Consider the following 15,011-nt stretch of genomic DNA (forward strand, 5'->3'; position numbering starts at 1 on the left):
GTAATGAGACAAACGTACCTTCTTTCAGCGCAGCATAATGAATAATTTTGTTTTTTTTTGCTTTACATAACCAACAATAACATGTATTCGTACATGTATCACATATCTCATAGCAAACATGGAGATACTTAAAATGCGCGAATCATAACATAAGTAATAAATTAAGGTATATGTATTCTATGCACGCGCAAGCTCAAATACGTAATAATATTATAATTTTCACTATTTTAATATAGGATTCTTAAAGATCTATTGAAATTAGGTGTACTCTAATCTCCTCAGTTTTGATTATACCGAGTTTAATAATATTTCAGTTGGAAGTTTCACTTCTCCCGGGGGTCCTAAGACCCACACCTGGTTTTTTTTGAATATATGGTACTCACTAATGGTTTATAACCATAGACAGAAAAAATAGTTTTCACAAAAAATATTTCAGTTTTAAAAAACGTTTGAATGTTACAATATTTTTTAAGTTTTCTTAATCTCTATGCTAAATTCATCAAAAACTATTCTTATCACACTGTTCCTCTAAACAGTTTGTTAGAAATAAAATGAAGAAAAAGTTGTAACTTACATTAGTCGTACTTAACGTGCTAGCGAAGTAAATTACCATGCGACAGAAAAATAGTTATTGACATTAGATCAGTTGTTACACAAATTACACACATATCTGTGTGGAACTAAAATTCTCATTCGTATGGATTGCGTGGCATAAATATTTTTGAAAACTTGTCTTTTTAATAATGCTCCAGTACAACGATGGCAATTAGCATTTAGCAAACTATAATCTGAAAATTTTGCATATAAAAAGAAAATGCCTTAATTATCTTGTTAATAAAACTTCCATTGAATTTACTATATTATTAATTTCTTTGCCCATGGATTTAGTGAGACGTTTAGGAATCGATTAATAGATTTATTAAAAAATGTACAAAATTTTTTGTAATATGCTTAACCTCAAATTTATATACTGTCTCATGTTGCTGAAACTTACACTTTGCATTTAATCATGGGCTCTTATAAGACTTTGAAACTTATATTCAAACATTTTTATGTTTCAAAATTAAGAAACCTAACTAATGTTAACGTAAAAGACTGTCATATCATTTTTTTTACAATTTTATACTAAAGGACAGCAGGTCGTTGCGTATCCTTTAAGATTACGGTACTCAATTTACGTCACGTAAGTCGTTGAATAAACTAAAAACAAAGAATCTAGGTGTTGGTCTCGGGACCCAACCCGTATGTTATTAAACTAGTAAAATAGAAACTGAGAAAATAAGTGTACACCTAGTTTTAATGGGTCTTTAAGAATCAGATATTAAAATAATGAATAGGCTGAGACTTTGAAAGGCATTTGAATTAATAAATACTTGATAGCGTTACCACCCAAGTTATTACTTTCAGATATTAAAATAGTAAACATTTTAATATTATTATTTATTCGAGCACGCTCGTGCATAGAATATATATATATATATATATATATATATATATATATACATTTATGTATATATCGGACATTCCACGTCAACCGGGACACCTGAATGGCCAAAATTCAACGCAACCTTGTAAATTCGTTTTGGGCTTGAATTGGTCGTATTATCATAGGCTGTCAAAAGTTATCTGGTCTTTTAAAAAATTAAAAATGGTGGACCCAGTATGGCGGCCTGATTCCGATAAATTAGAGGATTTTATTTTAAAAAATACTATCATATACTAATTACAATTCTTAGCAAGAATTGTCTCTTGCGAATTTCTATTTAATTTCGCTGTTTTCGAAAAAAAAAATTATGAATGATTACAAATACGATCAGCTTAATAAAAACGCATGCTTTGGTCCTATACAGAAAGAGATAGCCTAACTGGAGGAGTTTGCAAAATACGTTGGTGTTTAAGATCGCCAACTACGAATCCAAGGTCAGGTGTACATAAATTTAAAATGGTGGATCCTAAATGGCGTTGGAAAGGACAGGAAACTCTTAATAATTAACTTAGGTTATCAGTTAACAGTCATGTTTATTATTCTATGCTTAATAAATTTTAACATTATTTAATACAACAATAACAATGTAACTCAAAGTTTCTGTGACTTAAACTCAAATAGCAGTTTTTCTACTATAAAGAGTTTTCTTATCCAAAATCTTATTTAAAATATTATATTGTTTTAACGACTTCTAATATTGCAAAATCTGTATTGGATCCTGAGCTGTTGAAAATCTCATAATTTTTAATTTTTTATTAGGAATCACAATAAATGCATGAGCTGTAGATATTCCTGATACAGCAAGAGCTTTAGAAAATCTTCTAGTCAGATGTTTTAGCGTCTTTTCCTGATGCTGTGGGCTGTAGTAAAAAAACTGTATGTTCTGTAACTTTTCTGTTGCCCAATCGAGTAGGCTTTTTGGTGTCAACATTGCTTTAGCCCAATCAGCTTGAAGACTAGCACGGGACAGTTCTCGTTTAGAGACAGCTCCTACGCCGTCACACGCGCCCTTACCGTGTGCAGTAGCTTAACAATGCCATTCAGCTATTACACCAAAATCCTCCTCATGGCTGATAAGGTTGCTTATTTGTTACTTATTTTTGTAGTGCTGCTTAGCCCCGTCGCTGACATATAAAATTTTATTGACTTGTGGGAAAAATTCTTTAATTTCTGGAATTACCAGTTGCTGCATTATGTATACTGCAGTAGTGTCATGTGTTAAGCAGTCAGACAATAAAATAAAACTTTTATGCTGTACCGCTCCTTTTTTTTTAAATATACAACAGCGTGATGAACAGTGCATTGTGCATTATTGTAATGAAATCCCTGTGCCGCATCTTGGGCAACATATGCATAATTTTCTGAAAAGTCCGTGTGTACTAAGACTTCCTCCTCTTTCAAATTATTTTTTAAGTCTGATATAAATTGAGACTGCGGTTTAGAAATGAAATGATTTTTAGTCTTGTAGATAAATCATCAACGAAATCATCGACTGGAAGATATTCTTTCTTACGAGTACAACGGTCAGTTGTTTGCCAAGTTGAAAAAATACCCTCCAAGATGCCATTTTCCCTCAAAATATTATAAAAAAAATCCGAAAACTTTTGAATACCTGGGCAGTTCTTACAATCGCCCAAATAACAACATGCCGATGGATTGTCACACATAACAATCTTGAACGAGTCTGTAAAAAATGTTATTTTATTCTCATGATTCAGAGTTAATTTAGGTAAATTTGAAGCGTCGATCATTGACTTAGAGTTTTAGTGTAGTACACAAACACATACACGATGTGTACCGCTGGCACCAGCCAATACACACCATTTTGGTCGGAGATCCGCAAATTTACTTAAGCCAATAAGAAATGTAGGGTTTTGTTCTTTGAATTGACTATGAAAGACCTTTATATCATATCACAATAATCTTCTCTGCATTTTAATCTCATCATCATTAATTGTTACAAAAACATAGTCTTTTTTATTGGGCATTATTCGACTGTTCAAATCATTTTCATAAGACTCTACAACTCTTTTTACAGTATTATCAGGTAAGGATTTTCCAGCTTTCGTCTGAGGAAATGCTAGCACACCATTAAGTTTTCTCAGCTCTTGTGCTTTAACAACACTTCTCCGAGGGGTACAAACTCTTCCGCAGTGACACGTATACTCCAGCAACTTGGTGCTATAGTCAAAATTGTTATTCGCAGAGGATCGTTTGTAGATAAACTTGAAAACTTGTCTTTAAAATTTTGTAACACATTTTCTAGAGCAGCCTCTCTTGATATACGTATTTTTTTTTTTTTTTTTTTAGTGAAAGCATCTCATCATCTGAATCTTCCGATGTTAAACACGAAGAATAGGGTACTGGATCAGCTGAACTAACAAGCTCATCAGTCTCATTCACTAAATGTTGTCTTACCGAGAGCAACTGTCTACAATTTTTACATACTCTAGCTGTGGGAGGAATACTTGGGAATGCTGCTTGCATACTTTTAGAAATACATCTTAGCTCTTTGCCTACGTGACCTGGGTTATTATAAGGATTAACACACATATCAGTATACATCTTTTTCTGAAATGTAGACATACTGATAACAATATATTACATAATATGAGTACGACAGAAATAAAAATAGAAAAAATATTATCAACTTGACAAGCAGCTCTTAAAAACGGCACGAAAAAATTTTCTTCTTGATTTTTACAAAGCTGGAACAGAAGGTATTGTCTTGTGAATATATAAAATAACATATTACTGTGTTTTGCTCTTAAGTTACTTCAAATTTCAATCTACCCATCAATAAATTAGTTTAAGTTTATTTCTCAAAATTCATTACTATCCCAATTATGAACGAAACATATTTTTGCTGACATATTCTCTAATTAAATTAATTTTTGTATTTTTCAGTGTATGACTATTTTTGTACAATAGATATTGCATGCATCATATGTGCAGTTTCAATTTTATCGGTCAGCGTGAGATTTTGAATTACACGATTATCCCCACTAGTATGGTGTCAGTTTAGGTATGTGGTTGTTTGAAAAAAAATTATTTTATTAAATATTAAAAAGAGTAACTTGTGTAAAAAAAAACTTCTGGTTCCGGTAATCCATTTTGAGTAGAAATGTTCTCTTGATACTTTTTCGTAAAATGCCTGGTATTACAACAGACTTACCAGACTTATCAGATCCATATCTTATAATCTATTAGACCTCCGGTACTTTTAAAATTCACGGGACGCACGCGTCCGCACGCTCTTATATGGGAGCGCCCTACTAAAGGAGACTTAGCTAGGTTGTTAAACATATCTTAATGGATTTAATTAGATCGTCTTAAACGTCTTATCTTGCTAAGATATGATTGCCCTATAGCCTGGGATGTTAAATGACCTGACCTTTTTATCTGACCCTAAAATTCAACCGACCTTTACGATTCGATATTTTTTTTCGTTGATAAATCTAACCTCTGTACCAGGTATGATACAGAGGTTGGACTCTTGAACAAAAAAATACTTCTGACCGTAAAGGTAGGTTAAATATCACGATCAGATACAAAGGTCAGGTCATTTAGAAGAGCTTACAATATTTTCTAATGGAATAACATTGAGGGCTTAATGTTTATCGTAAGTTTATCCCAGCTATGGGTATATAATACGGGCAAGGGTATATTCGTAACTGAAATCATAGATTTGACACTACTTATATGTAAACCTCGTTGAAAAATCTAACATAAAATAATACAAGTGAAATCTTTGTCGATTCCCTGTATATTCTACTTAAAATCCTAATAGCACATACACAGTGTGGATGTTATGGTACCTATACATGAACTACAATATAGAAATACGTCAAAATCTATTACATGATGCTGAAATTTATCACATTCGTCCATTGAGTAAAAAAATGGTTGTTTACTGATAACCTAATTTAAATATTAGGAGTTTCCTATTCTTTTCAACCCCATTTAGGATCCACCATTTTAAATTTATGCACACCTAACCTCGTATTCGTAGTCGGTGACCTTCAACACCAACGTATTTTGCAAACTTCTCCATTTAGGCTATCTCTTTCTGTATAGGACCAAAACATGCGTTTTCATCAAGTTGGTCATATTTTTGAATATTCACAATTTTCTTTCTCAAAAACGGCAGATATAAACAAAAATTCGCAGGAATTATTTCTTGCCCGGAATCATAAGTAGTATACGATAGAATAGTTTTAAAATACAATCCGTTAATTTTTTGGAATTTCGCCGCCATTTTGAATTTCTTAAAAGACCAGATAACTTTCGAAAGCCTATGATAATACGAAAAATTTAAGTCAAAAACGAATTTTCAAGATTGCGTTGAATTTTGGCCATTCAGGTGTCCCGGTTGATGTGGAATGTCTGATATATACACTTTAATATACTACTTATGTTACAAGTGATTCGCGGTTTCTAAGTGCATTGATGTTAGCTACAATATATGTAGAAATCCTTGTACGCATTATTGGTCATATAATGCAGACTAGAAGCATGAGAATAACAAAAATTGCGGAAAATTTCGTTTGTTTGCTGTACTACCTTTTTTTGTACTTATAGTTATAGACGCATAAACATTAAAGTTTATAGATTGCTCTGCTTCTCAATGAGCAAAGGTTTTTTTACTCTATTTGAATTTACCCTAGTGTTCTTATGTGCTCAATTATGTTTACTTTGTTGTTGTTCATCATGCAGAGAGGTACGTAAGACGTTGCTTTTCAATTCTCTAAGTCTGATCTTTAGGGTAAATCCGTATGGGTTGTAACGGTGAGGCATCATTGGGTCACCTCAGGTAGGCTTGGTGAGTTGGGGAAAAGAGAAGAAAGAGGTAAATGGCATAGATAAGTAGGGACAGGAAGGACAAGAGGGTAAGCCAGGAAAATGCGAGGTAGATTAGCTTGAGTCTGCGAGCGGGCGTGAAGTATCTTCGTTGTTGTTGCTTCGTTTTTTTTTTTTTTTTTTTTTTTTTTTGGCGTGGTGTGCGGCGATCCGATAATTGTGATTAGCGGTGACAGCCAGTACTCCAAAAGCTTGATAGCCTCGTCACCCGAACGTTGATCCGAGAGCGCGTAAACTCTGTCAGAGGTGGAGAAGCCAACAGCCAGGAGGTCGAGCCTAGGTCAACGCCGACGACCACGGCTTTCTATCGCTGCTAGTAGGGACGCCTACTGACCTCAGCGTGTATGCTTTACGACTCCTATGTGATCTCGAGAGTTCGCACCAGCGTCACATGTAAGTACCTGCTCCCAGGTGACTTTGTTTGTAAAGGACAGTGGCCCTCGATTAGCCTGCGGAGATCTGCCTGGGTCGCGATTTTGCGCTGCGATCTCCTCAAACATGGTACTTGATCAGTACACATACGCGCGCACACACATGTATCAGTTAATAGTTTTTAATATATATTTCTTTTATTATAAACATTCCTCGCGAGTGATCATTTCAGTGTGCCCTGTCCCCCCCTTCGTGTTGTATTGAGGTTGTCGTGAGATGCGACCACGAAAGCCGCAGCGATCCTAGTCTCGGCGATGTCTCAACGGATGAAACCTGTGTGAATAATATTACGAGGGAGTGTTGCCGAAGGTATTTGGGCAGTACAGACCCGGTCGTGCTCGAAGCTTCCACCCAGTCGATCCGCATCGCGCGTACCTCCAACAAGGTAAACCCTAAGATGTTAAAAAACAACGAGAGTAGTTTTTTTAAGGTTATAAGTAGTCCAACTATAGAACCACGTTCCCGCCCAGGAGTGAAGAATTTTAAAGCTCGTGAGTTACAACCTTGTGATTTTCAAGCGTCTTTTAGATCCATTATAACACAACGCTGTTATGTAAACACTTGCTAAATGGCTTATCTCAAGTAAAGAGCCTCAGTCTACTTTTTCAAGCGTGTTACCAAGCGTTGTATTGAATCTGCATTCACACGCAACCATCGCATACGTAGCGCTGAATCCACCAATCACACACCATGATCAGGCAATTATGCCTCCAGTATCGAGGCAATATTGCAACATTGTCTGCTGGTATGAAAATAAAAAATGGCACACTCCAATACCATCAAAAGATGTTAAAAACTGTTCATTAAAAGTCGATAACACGAGTCTCATCTATTATCTTTTCATAAAGTTTTTAAACTTCAAGAAAACATGAGTGTTTAGTTAAATCTGAATTATTTGACATTGATTCTAAAGGCATTCTATCCAATCGAGAGGACGTAGTTCTACCTTCTGAATATTACATAGAGAATCGTGAAGCTGTGACATTAGATAGACGGGCTTAAAAATACTTTTTTTAATTGTCAAAACTAAAAAAAAAAAAATTTATTTTAACAATCTATTTGCTATGAAATTTTAATTATTTTTATGAGTAAGAAAGTTTGTATAAGTTAAAAGAAGCATTATTTTCTATTTTCTTGTAGTATAATTAACTAGTTATCCTTTTATTTTCTTGATTTATTTTATAAAAAACTTTATTTTTTATGCCGTAAACCAAAAAGGGCTATGTGACTATCGGTCATATTTCTACATAAAAAATGGACATGGAATTGAATCTTAGTTGGCAGTCTATTTATTGCGCATATCCCAGAATTTGGTATACATGCGTTATTATATTTATGTGTTGCCTACTATTTATCTATAAACATTAATTAATCTTTATAAATAGTCAAAGCACAATGTACAAATAGATCAAATACATGATGGTTTAAAAAATTAGTAAATTTTCGGGTTTGTTTCTCATTTTTTAAATCATTCTTTTCTTTTTATTTTTACTTAATTTCTTTTGCATTATAATTATTTTTTGTAATTTGAAAACGTGCCGAATTATAAAGTATTTGTTTGATTAAATAACAATTTTATTTTATCTCCTATTTCACCTTCTGATTATTCCTAAATCTAGTTGGAACATTTTCTTACTTTCCCAGGTTGGCTAAATCTGTGAAGACGAGTTAACAGTAGTCAGTTCCCTTAACATCTCCTAGTTGTTTTACCTGTTGTTTCACTTCTTACGTGAGTATTTGGAGTCAGAAAATTTCTCATATTACACACAATGAATATTTACGTGATATTTATGCACCGTAGTTTCGTAAAAACACATACTTCCGTAACCGTTATAAAGTTTATATGATACAAATATTAAGGCTTAACATATTTTTTAACACGCTTGCGCGAAGTCAATGCTGAGGATGGTTGTGGGAAATGAAACTATTAGACTAAGAGCTGGGGTCGAGTGGGTGGGTAAATTGCGAAATCGCCGCCAATTTGTCAAATATTGAGAAAATTCATAATACGTGAAGATCCAAAGTATTTTTGAGATATCTATTATTGATAACGAGTTAGGTTGTTTTGAAAAAAGTCCCAGGGTTTCAAACGGCAAAATAGCCGCCACCTGGCCCAATGCATAGAGGATAAAAAGTTGTCAAAAGAATGTGACCTTGGCTGCAAAATAAGACTTACAGTATTAGCCGAAAATTGACCGCCAAGCTAGGGCATCCCCCGTACAAACGCTGAAACAGCCGCCACTTTACCAAATGTTTGTTTACAATAATATATGCTCGAAAACTAAATGGTGGAAATTTTTGGCATACACAAGGAGGGTAAATTATCTTTTTTGTGTGATTCAGTGGGTGTGATAAGCGTTGTGTATTAATAAAATAGCACTCTTATATCTGCCGAAAATTGCCGCCACTTTGTTTTCGAGCATATATGATTGTGAAAAACAAACCAGGGGGGATAAATGGGTCATGAGACCCACGGTAAGAACGAAGTTCTTTAAACATGAGATGAGTATGGACACAATTTCTTAGGTAACAAGGGGGTCGCCAGACCCACAGGAAGAACGAAGCTCTGTAAACGTTAGTACTGCATTCGTGTTGTTTACTAAAACAAAAACTTGAAAAACAAATAAAAAAAAAAAAAAAAAAAAACATTTTACTACTCACGACGGTTGAACTTCGTGAGAACGTCTTGCATAAATACAGTACTCACGAAGTTCAACCATCGTGAGTAGTAAAATTTTTTTTTTTTTTTTTTTTTTTTTTTTTTTTTTTTTTTTTCAAGTTTTTGTTTTAGTAAACAACACGAATGCAGTACTAACGTTTACAGAGCTTCGTTCTTCCTGTGGGTCTGGCGACCCCCTTGTTACCTAAGAAATTGTGTCCATACTCATCTCATGTTTAAAGAACTTCGTTCTTACCGTGGGTCCCATGACCCATTTATCCCCCCTGGTTTGTTTTTTTTTTTTATTTTATTTTATTTTTTTTTTTTCTTCATTTCTTGTTTTATTTTTTTATATTTCTTGTTTTTTTTTCATATTTCATTTTATTACATTTTTTTTTCTTTTTTTTCTTTATTTCTTGTTTTATTTTTTTTCATATTTCATTTAATTACATTTTTTTTCATTTTTTTGTATTTCCTTTATTTTAATAATTTATTTGTTTAGAAAATAATTTATTTATAACAGTAATTAGTAGCATTACTGTAATGCCAAAAAAAACCTCAGGTTTAATAAAAATCGGTCGGTATTTTATGCATCAAATGCATAAAATACAAATATTTAATGCGTAATAACACGCCTTATTATGTTTGATCTACATAACCAAATTTATACTAATTAAATTTTTTTTTTTTTTTAGATGTATTATTTAGAAAAAAAATACACAATTTATAAAACAAATACATAATTGAATGTATTATCAGTAAATTAATTTAAAAATGGAATGTTATAGTTACGAACCACACCATAAGTACAAGAAACCGAGTTTCCGTAGTCGGCAGCGCTTGTAGCAGAGTGGGTAAAGTACTGGACTCACATGCAGGAGGTCGAGGGTTCAAATCTCTTTATTGGAAAATGTTTTTTTTTTTTTTTTTTTTTTTTAGAATTGTAAAAGAATTAATTTTAAAGTGAAAGAAAAAATTATTGTGGGAAAATAAAATTAAAATTTGTTTAAAAATTAATTGCTTGGGAGTGTGAGGGGGAATGGTGGGTAAAAGTGTGCAGAAGAGTAACACGGCACGGTTGGCAGATATACACATACAGTGGGGAGAGGGGAAGTGTATGGAGAACAGTTGGTGAGGGGGACGGGGTAAGGGGAGAAACTTGAGAGGAAGAGATTTATGATTCAAAAAAAAAAATCTGTTGGTTTTAAAATTCCAGCCCCCCGAGTAACGCGACATAAAGAACTTTGTTCTAAAAAACGTTTCGTAAAGTGGCAGCTGTTTCAGCGTTTGTACGGGAGGTGCCCTAGCTTGGCAGTCAATTTTCGGCCAGTAATGTAAGTCTAATTTTGCCGACAATGTCACTTTCCTGTGACAACCTTTTATTTTCTATCTACTGGACTAGGTGGCGGCTATTTCGCTGTTTAAGACCCTAGGACTTTTTTCAAAACAACTCAACTCGTTATTAATAATAGATATCGCAAAAATACGTCAGATCTCCATGAATTATGAGTTTTCTCAATATTTAACAAATTGGTGGCGATTTCACAATTAACCTACCCACTCAACCTCAGCTCTTAGTCTATATAATAAACATCGAATAAAAAAGAGAAAGAAAGAGAGGGAGTGAGAGAGTGAGTGTAACGAAACAAAAAATACGTCACGTTAAAAATAAAAAAAGTCCTTAAAGCTGCCATTTCAAGTTATCAATATCTTTCTCCACGTATTTTTGAAAGATTTCCTAATCAATAAGCCTATTGATGTTCAATCACTACAAATTTTAAAAAATAGTTGTTAAATTAATCAATACTAATGTACGTTTATTTATACTCGTATGTATATATACATTGATTTACGGCATTGACCTTCCTTTACCTAATTTTAATGTAATATATTAAAATTTAATGGTCTAACTTACATAACTAAAAGTAGATTGAAATAAATGACGACTCTACATGTATATGTCGTAAAAAATAATTTTTTCACTTTTCATTCTGCAGGTTTACCTTGCGAAGGACATTCATACAAGTCGGGAATACGCTATTAAAGTATGCGACAAGCACCACATAATAAAAGAGAAAAAAACGGAGTATGTAAAGCGCGAGAAAGAAGTTTTAAACATGCTACTAGGTGCAAAGCACTCGTTCGTCCGGCTGTTCTGCACCTTCCAAGATGTTGAAAGGCTCTACTTCGTGCTTTCATATGCCAAAAATGGTGAGCTCTTGCCCCACATTAAAAAAGTCGGTAGTTTTGACATCGAATGCACCAAGTTCTATGCAGCTGAGATTCTCCGGGGTCTCGAGTACCTCCATAGCCTTGGTATCATCCACCGCGATCTCAAGCCTGAAAATATCCTTCTCGATGAAAAAATGCACGTTCTCATTACTGATTTTGGTAGCGCTAAAATTCTTCGTAATGAACAGCCTGAAGAGTCACCACTTTGGTATAAACAACAGCTTGGTGAAAGGAATAATAAGGAAGATGATGCAGCTACAGAGAATTGCATCAATGAAAATGTTAACGATGATAACGACATTAAGATCAATTCTTGGTGTCGACGCAACTCCTTTGTCGGCACAGCTCAGTATGTCTCTCCCGAACTTCTTACTAGTAAAATTACGAGTCGTGCCTCAGATCTTTGGGCGCTTGGCTGTATTATCTATCAAATGGTAGCCGGCCTTCCACCCTTTCGTGGCTGTAGCGAGTATCTTATTTTTCAGGAAATCCTGGCACTGCACTATGAGATACCCGACGGCTTTTGTGAGCTAGCACGCGACCTAGTTTCTCGGCTCCTCGTGCTCGAACCTTTGGAGCGACTTGGTGCCAATGATGTCCAGGATTCTAGTTATCCAAGTATCCGGGCACATTTATTTTTCAAATGCGTTGATTTTGAAACCCTCCATGAGCAGAGACCACCACCTATCTATCCTTACCTTCCTGGTACCAGTGAAAATGAGGAGATGCGGTCACACTACCGTGTGCCTAATTATCTTGAGCCTGGCCTCGATGACAAGCAACTGACACGTTTACTAGGCTTAGGCATCGGTGGATTGAGCAGCAATGATGTCAAGGATTCATACCATCATCGACAACAATCCCTGAAACACCAGGCCCAAAGTGAATGTGAGCAACATCCACATTTAAGTCAGGAGGAACGCCTTGATTTCCGACCTTGTATGCGTGCCAATAAGCCAAAGAATAAGTATGATCTGGCCGATCTTAACAGTGATGAGTTACGACAACGACTTAAGGTACAAAAGGCTGACAACCAATGGGATAGCTTCGTCACTGGTAATCTTATAATCAAACAAGGATTTGTTAACAAGCGCAAGGGCCTCTTTTCCCGCAGACGTATGCTCCTCTTGACCACAGGACCTCATCTCTATTACGTAGACCCTGTTAACATGGTGCTGAAAGGGGAAATACCCTGGAGCAAAGAGCTTAGAGTTGAACCTAAAAACTTCAAAATCTTCTTTGTACACACGGTAAGTTTGCATTTTTTAGCTAAACTATTTATCTGCTCATATTAGAGTGACCTGATTGACATCATAGGATGGCTCGTGATCACGTATTCATTGTGTGTTATAGCCAAATCGCACATACTATCTTGAAGATCCGGAAGGTTTCGCTCTCGGCTGGTGCCAAGCTATTGAGGAAATGAGAGTCTACTACTACGGCATCGAGGAACCCTCGTCTTAAGCTGGTCAATATCAGATCTCAAAAAAATGTTACACTACTTTATTAATGTTGTATCGTAAAAAAGTGCAAAATGGGTAGAAAACTTTTTCTTACGCTTATGTATATTACTACTTCATGTGTGCACAGATTTTTATAGTTTTTACCCCATAATAGGTAATACATTTTTTCTCCTGTGTGTTGAGATCCATGTTTAAACCTTGTTTTATTCTGTAAATTTTACTTCCTAATTACAGTTAACAATATTGTGTTTCGTAATTAGTTGCCATTCAATTGTTCAAAACAAATTTCGTCAAAAAATTCAAAAATTCGAGCTTTTGTTGTTAAATAAAGGTTTTATAACATTCTTTGGCACATTTTAAAACAAAAAAACGCACTAACATATATTTACCTAAACTCCTAAGTTTTGGAGTACAAAATTCCTGAAGTTTGAAAAAATAAGTTTTTTATTAATTTTAACATTTTTTGCTTAGTTGTTACTCTCTCATTTTCTATATACCAGAGTCAAAATTTTGACTTAAAGTATCTTCTTTTTAATGAAATAAATTTATGATCGCTTGTTGACAGATACCTACAATATTGTTGATCAAAGCATAGTCGGTATACGGAATATCCATGAACGCCTATGTGTTGACCAAAGGTGACTTGTGCAAATAATAATATTGATGAGGGGGTAATTATAAGGACAAAAATAAGTCGCGCTAACATCCGCATAACTCCACCATGCTATTAATATAGATGTCAGATACACGTAATGTCTGTATAAGTCACTTTTACCAAACATTTATACTCATACCTACACGCACGAGCGGAAAGAGCCTTTTCCGAAGTTGTGTCTAGAGAAAGACTTTTAAAACTCTATAGCAAGAAAGAGCCTTTTTAGATTTTTGATAGAGCAAGAACCTTTTCAATTTCCTGGGTAAGAAAGAGCCTTACGAGAAATAAGTTCTTTTTTACTTGATTTCAAGTTGATAAAACATTTAATATAAATATACAAATCGCTTTTAACACATGTATATGTTGAACAAATGTGTTTCTAAATAAATAAACTAATTATTAATTAATATAGCGCCACGAAACAATAAATCTGAGACCCAACGCGTGTCTATATACTTGGCAAGTTAAATAAAATACGTAATGATTAAAAAAAAACCACATAACTTATTAAGCGACGTGCTTTTTAATAAAAAAAAAAAATTACTCATAAAAAAGCGCTTTAAACCTATAGACGTATAGCAAGGCATTGATTTTAGGAAAACTATTATTGTATAAAATGCTGTTACAATAATGATGCAAAATGCTTCTTGATTAATGAATTGATTTTCAAATACTACGCTATCTTCATTATTTGCTTTCAATTGGAACAATTATTTTCATTGTTCTTGAAATATAATCAATGTAATTTTAAGCATCATTTCAATGTCAACTGCATTAAATAACTATGTATTGTTATTAAAATTTTTTCTCATTAAAATTTTTTTTTTTTACAACAGTTTTCATGACAAATTAAACTATACAATTTAAATTATGAAGAAAGATGTAAGTGTTACGTGGGAATTGTGGAGCTTAGGGGTGTAATGGGATTGAATACACGTGGAAAAAAGTATATGTCCGTTTATTAGTGTCTCAAAGCGAGAGCAGTCGAGTGCGTGGCGTTAGGTTCGGAGGCTGATCGGAGAGAGAGAGAGCAGGAGAGCTGATAACGCTCAGGCCCGCCGCCGAAAGGTGATCATCATACTCTGTATACGCTGCTCATGCGCCGTGAGAGGTGAGTCTTGGGCGCGAACTTACAAAGTCTCTAGATACTGTATACTTTTATTGCTGCTTCTATTAATTCCAAAACATACCTGCTTTAGTCCCTTTCACCTTTTGTATTATATC

The 15,011-nt window shown here is 34.3% G+C and overlaps 1 protein-coding gene across 3 annotated transcripts in view; it reads left to right on the forward strand.

Moving 5' to 3' along the window:
- Pdk1 (Phosphoinositide-dependent kinase 1) overlaps window positions 1-13,328 on the forward strand; it is a 153,709-nt gene extending 140,381 nt beyond the window's left edge. For all 3 annotated transcript variants that reach the window (XM_014348766.2, XM_023389869.2, XM_089593842.1), the window contains 2 exons: window positions 11,435-12,919; window positions 13,023-13,328. In XM_014348766.2, the coding sequence (XP_014204252.2) occupies window positions 11,435-12,919; window positions 13,023-13,133 (1,596 nt within the window). In that variant the 3' untranslated portion in view covers window positions 13,134-13,328. The remainder of the gene's footprint in view (window positions 1-11,434; window positions 12,920-13,022) is intronic.
- Window positions 13,329-15,011: the final 1,683 nt, after the last annotated feature.

Source organism: Copidosoma floridanum, unplaced genomic scaffold, assembly GCF_036245765.1.
Source record: "Copidosoma floridanum isolate Cflo_tuat_1 unplaced genomic scaffold, Cflo_Japanese_pri ptg000020l, whole genome shotgun sequence".
Lineage (NCBI taxonomy): Eukaryota > Metazoa > Arthropoda > Insecta > Hymenoptera > Encyrtidae > Copidosoma > Copidosoma floridanum.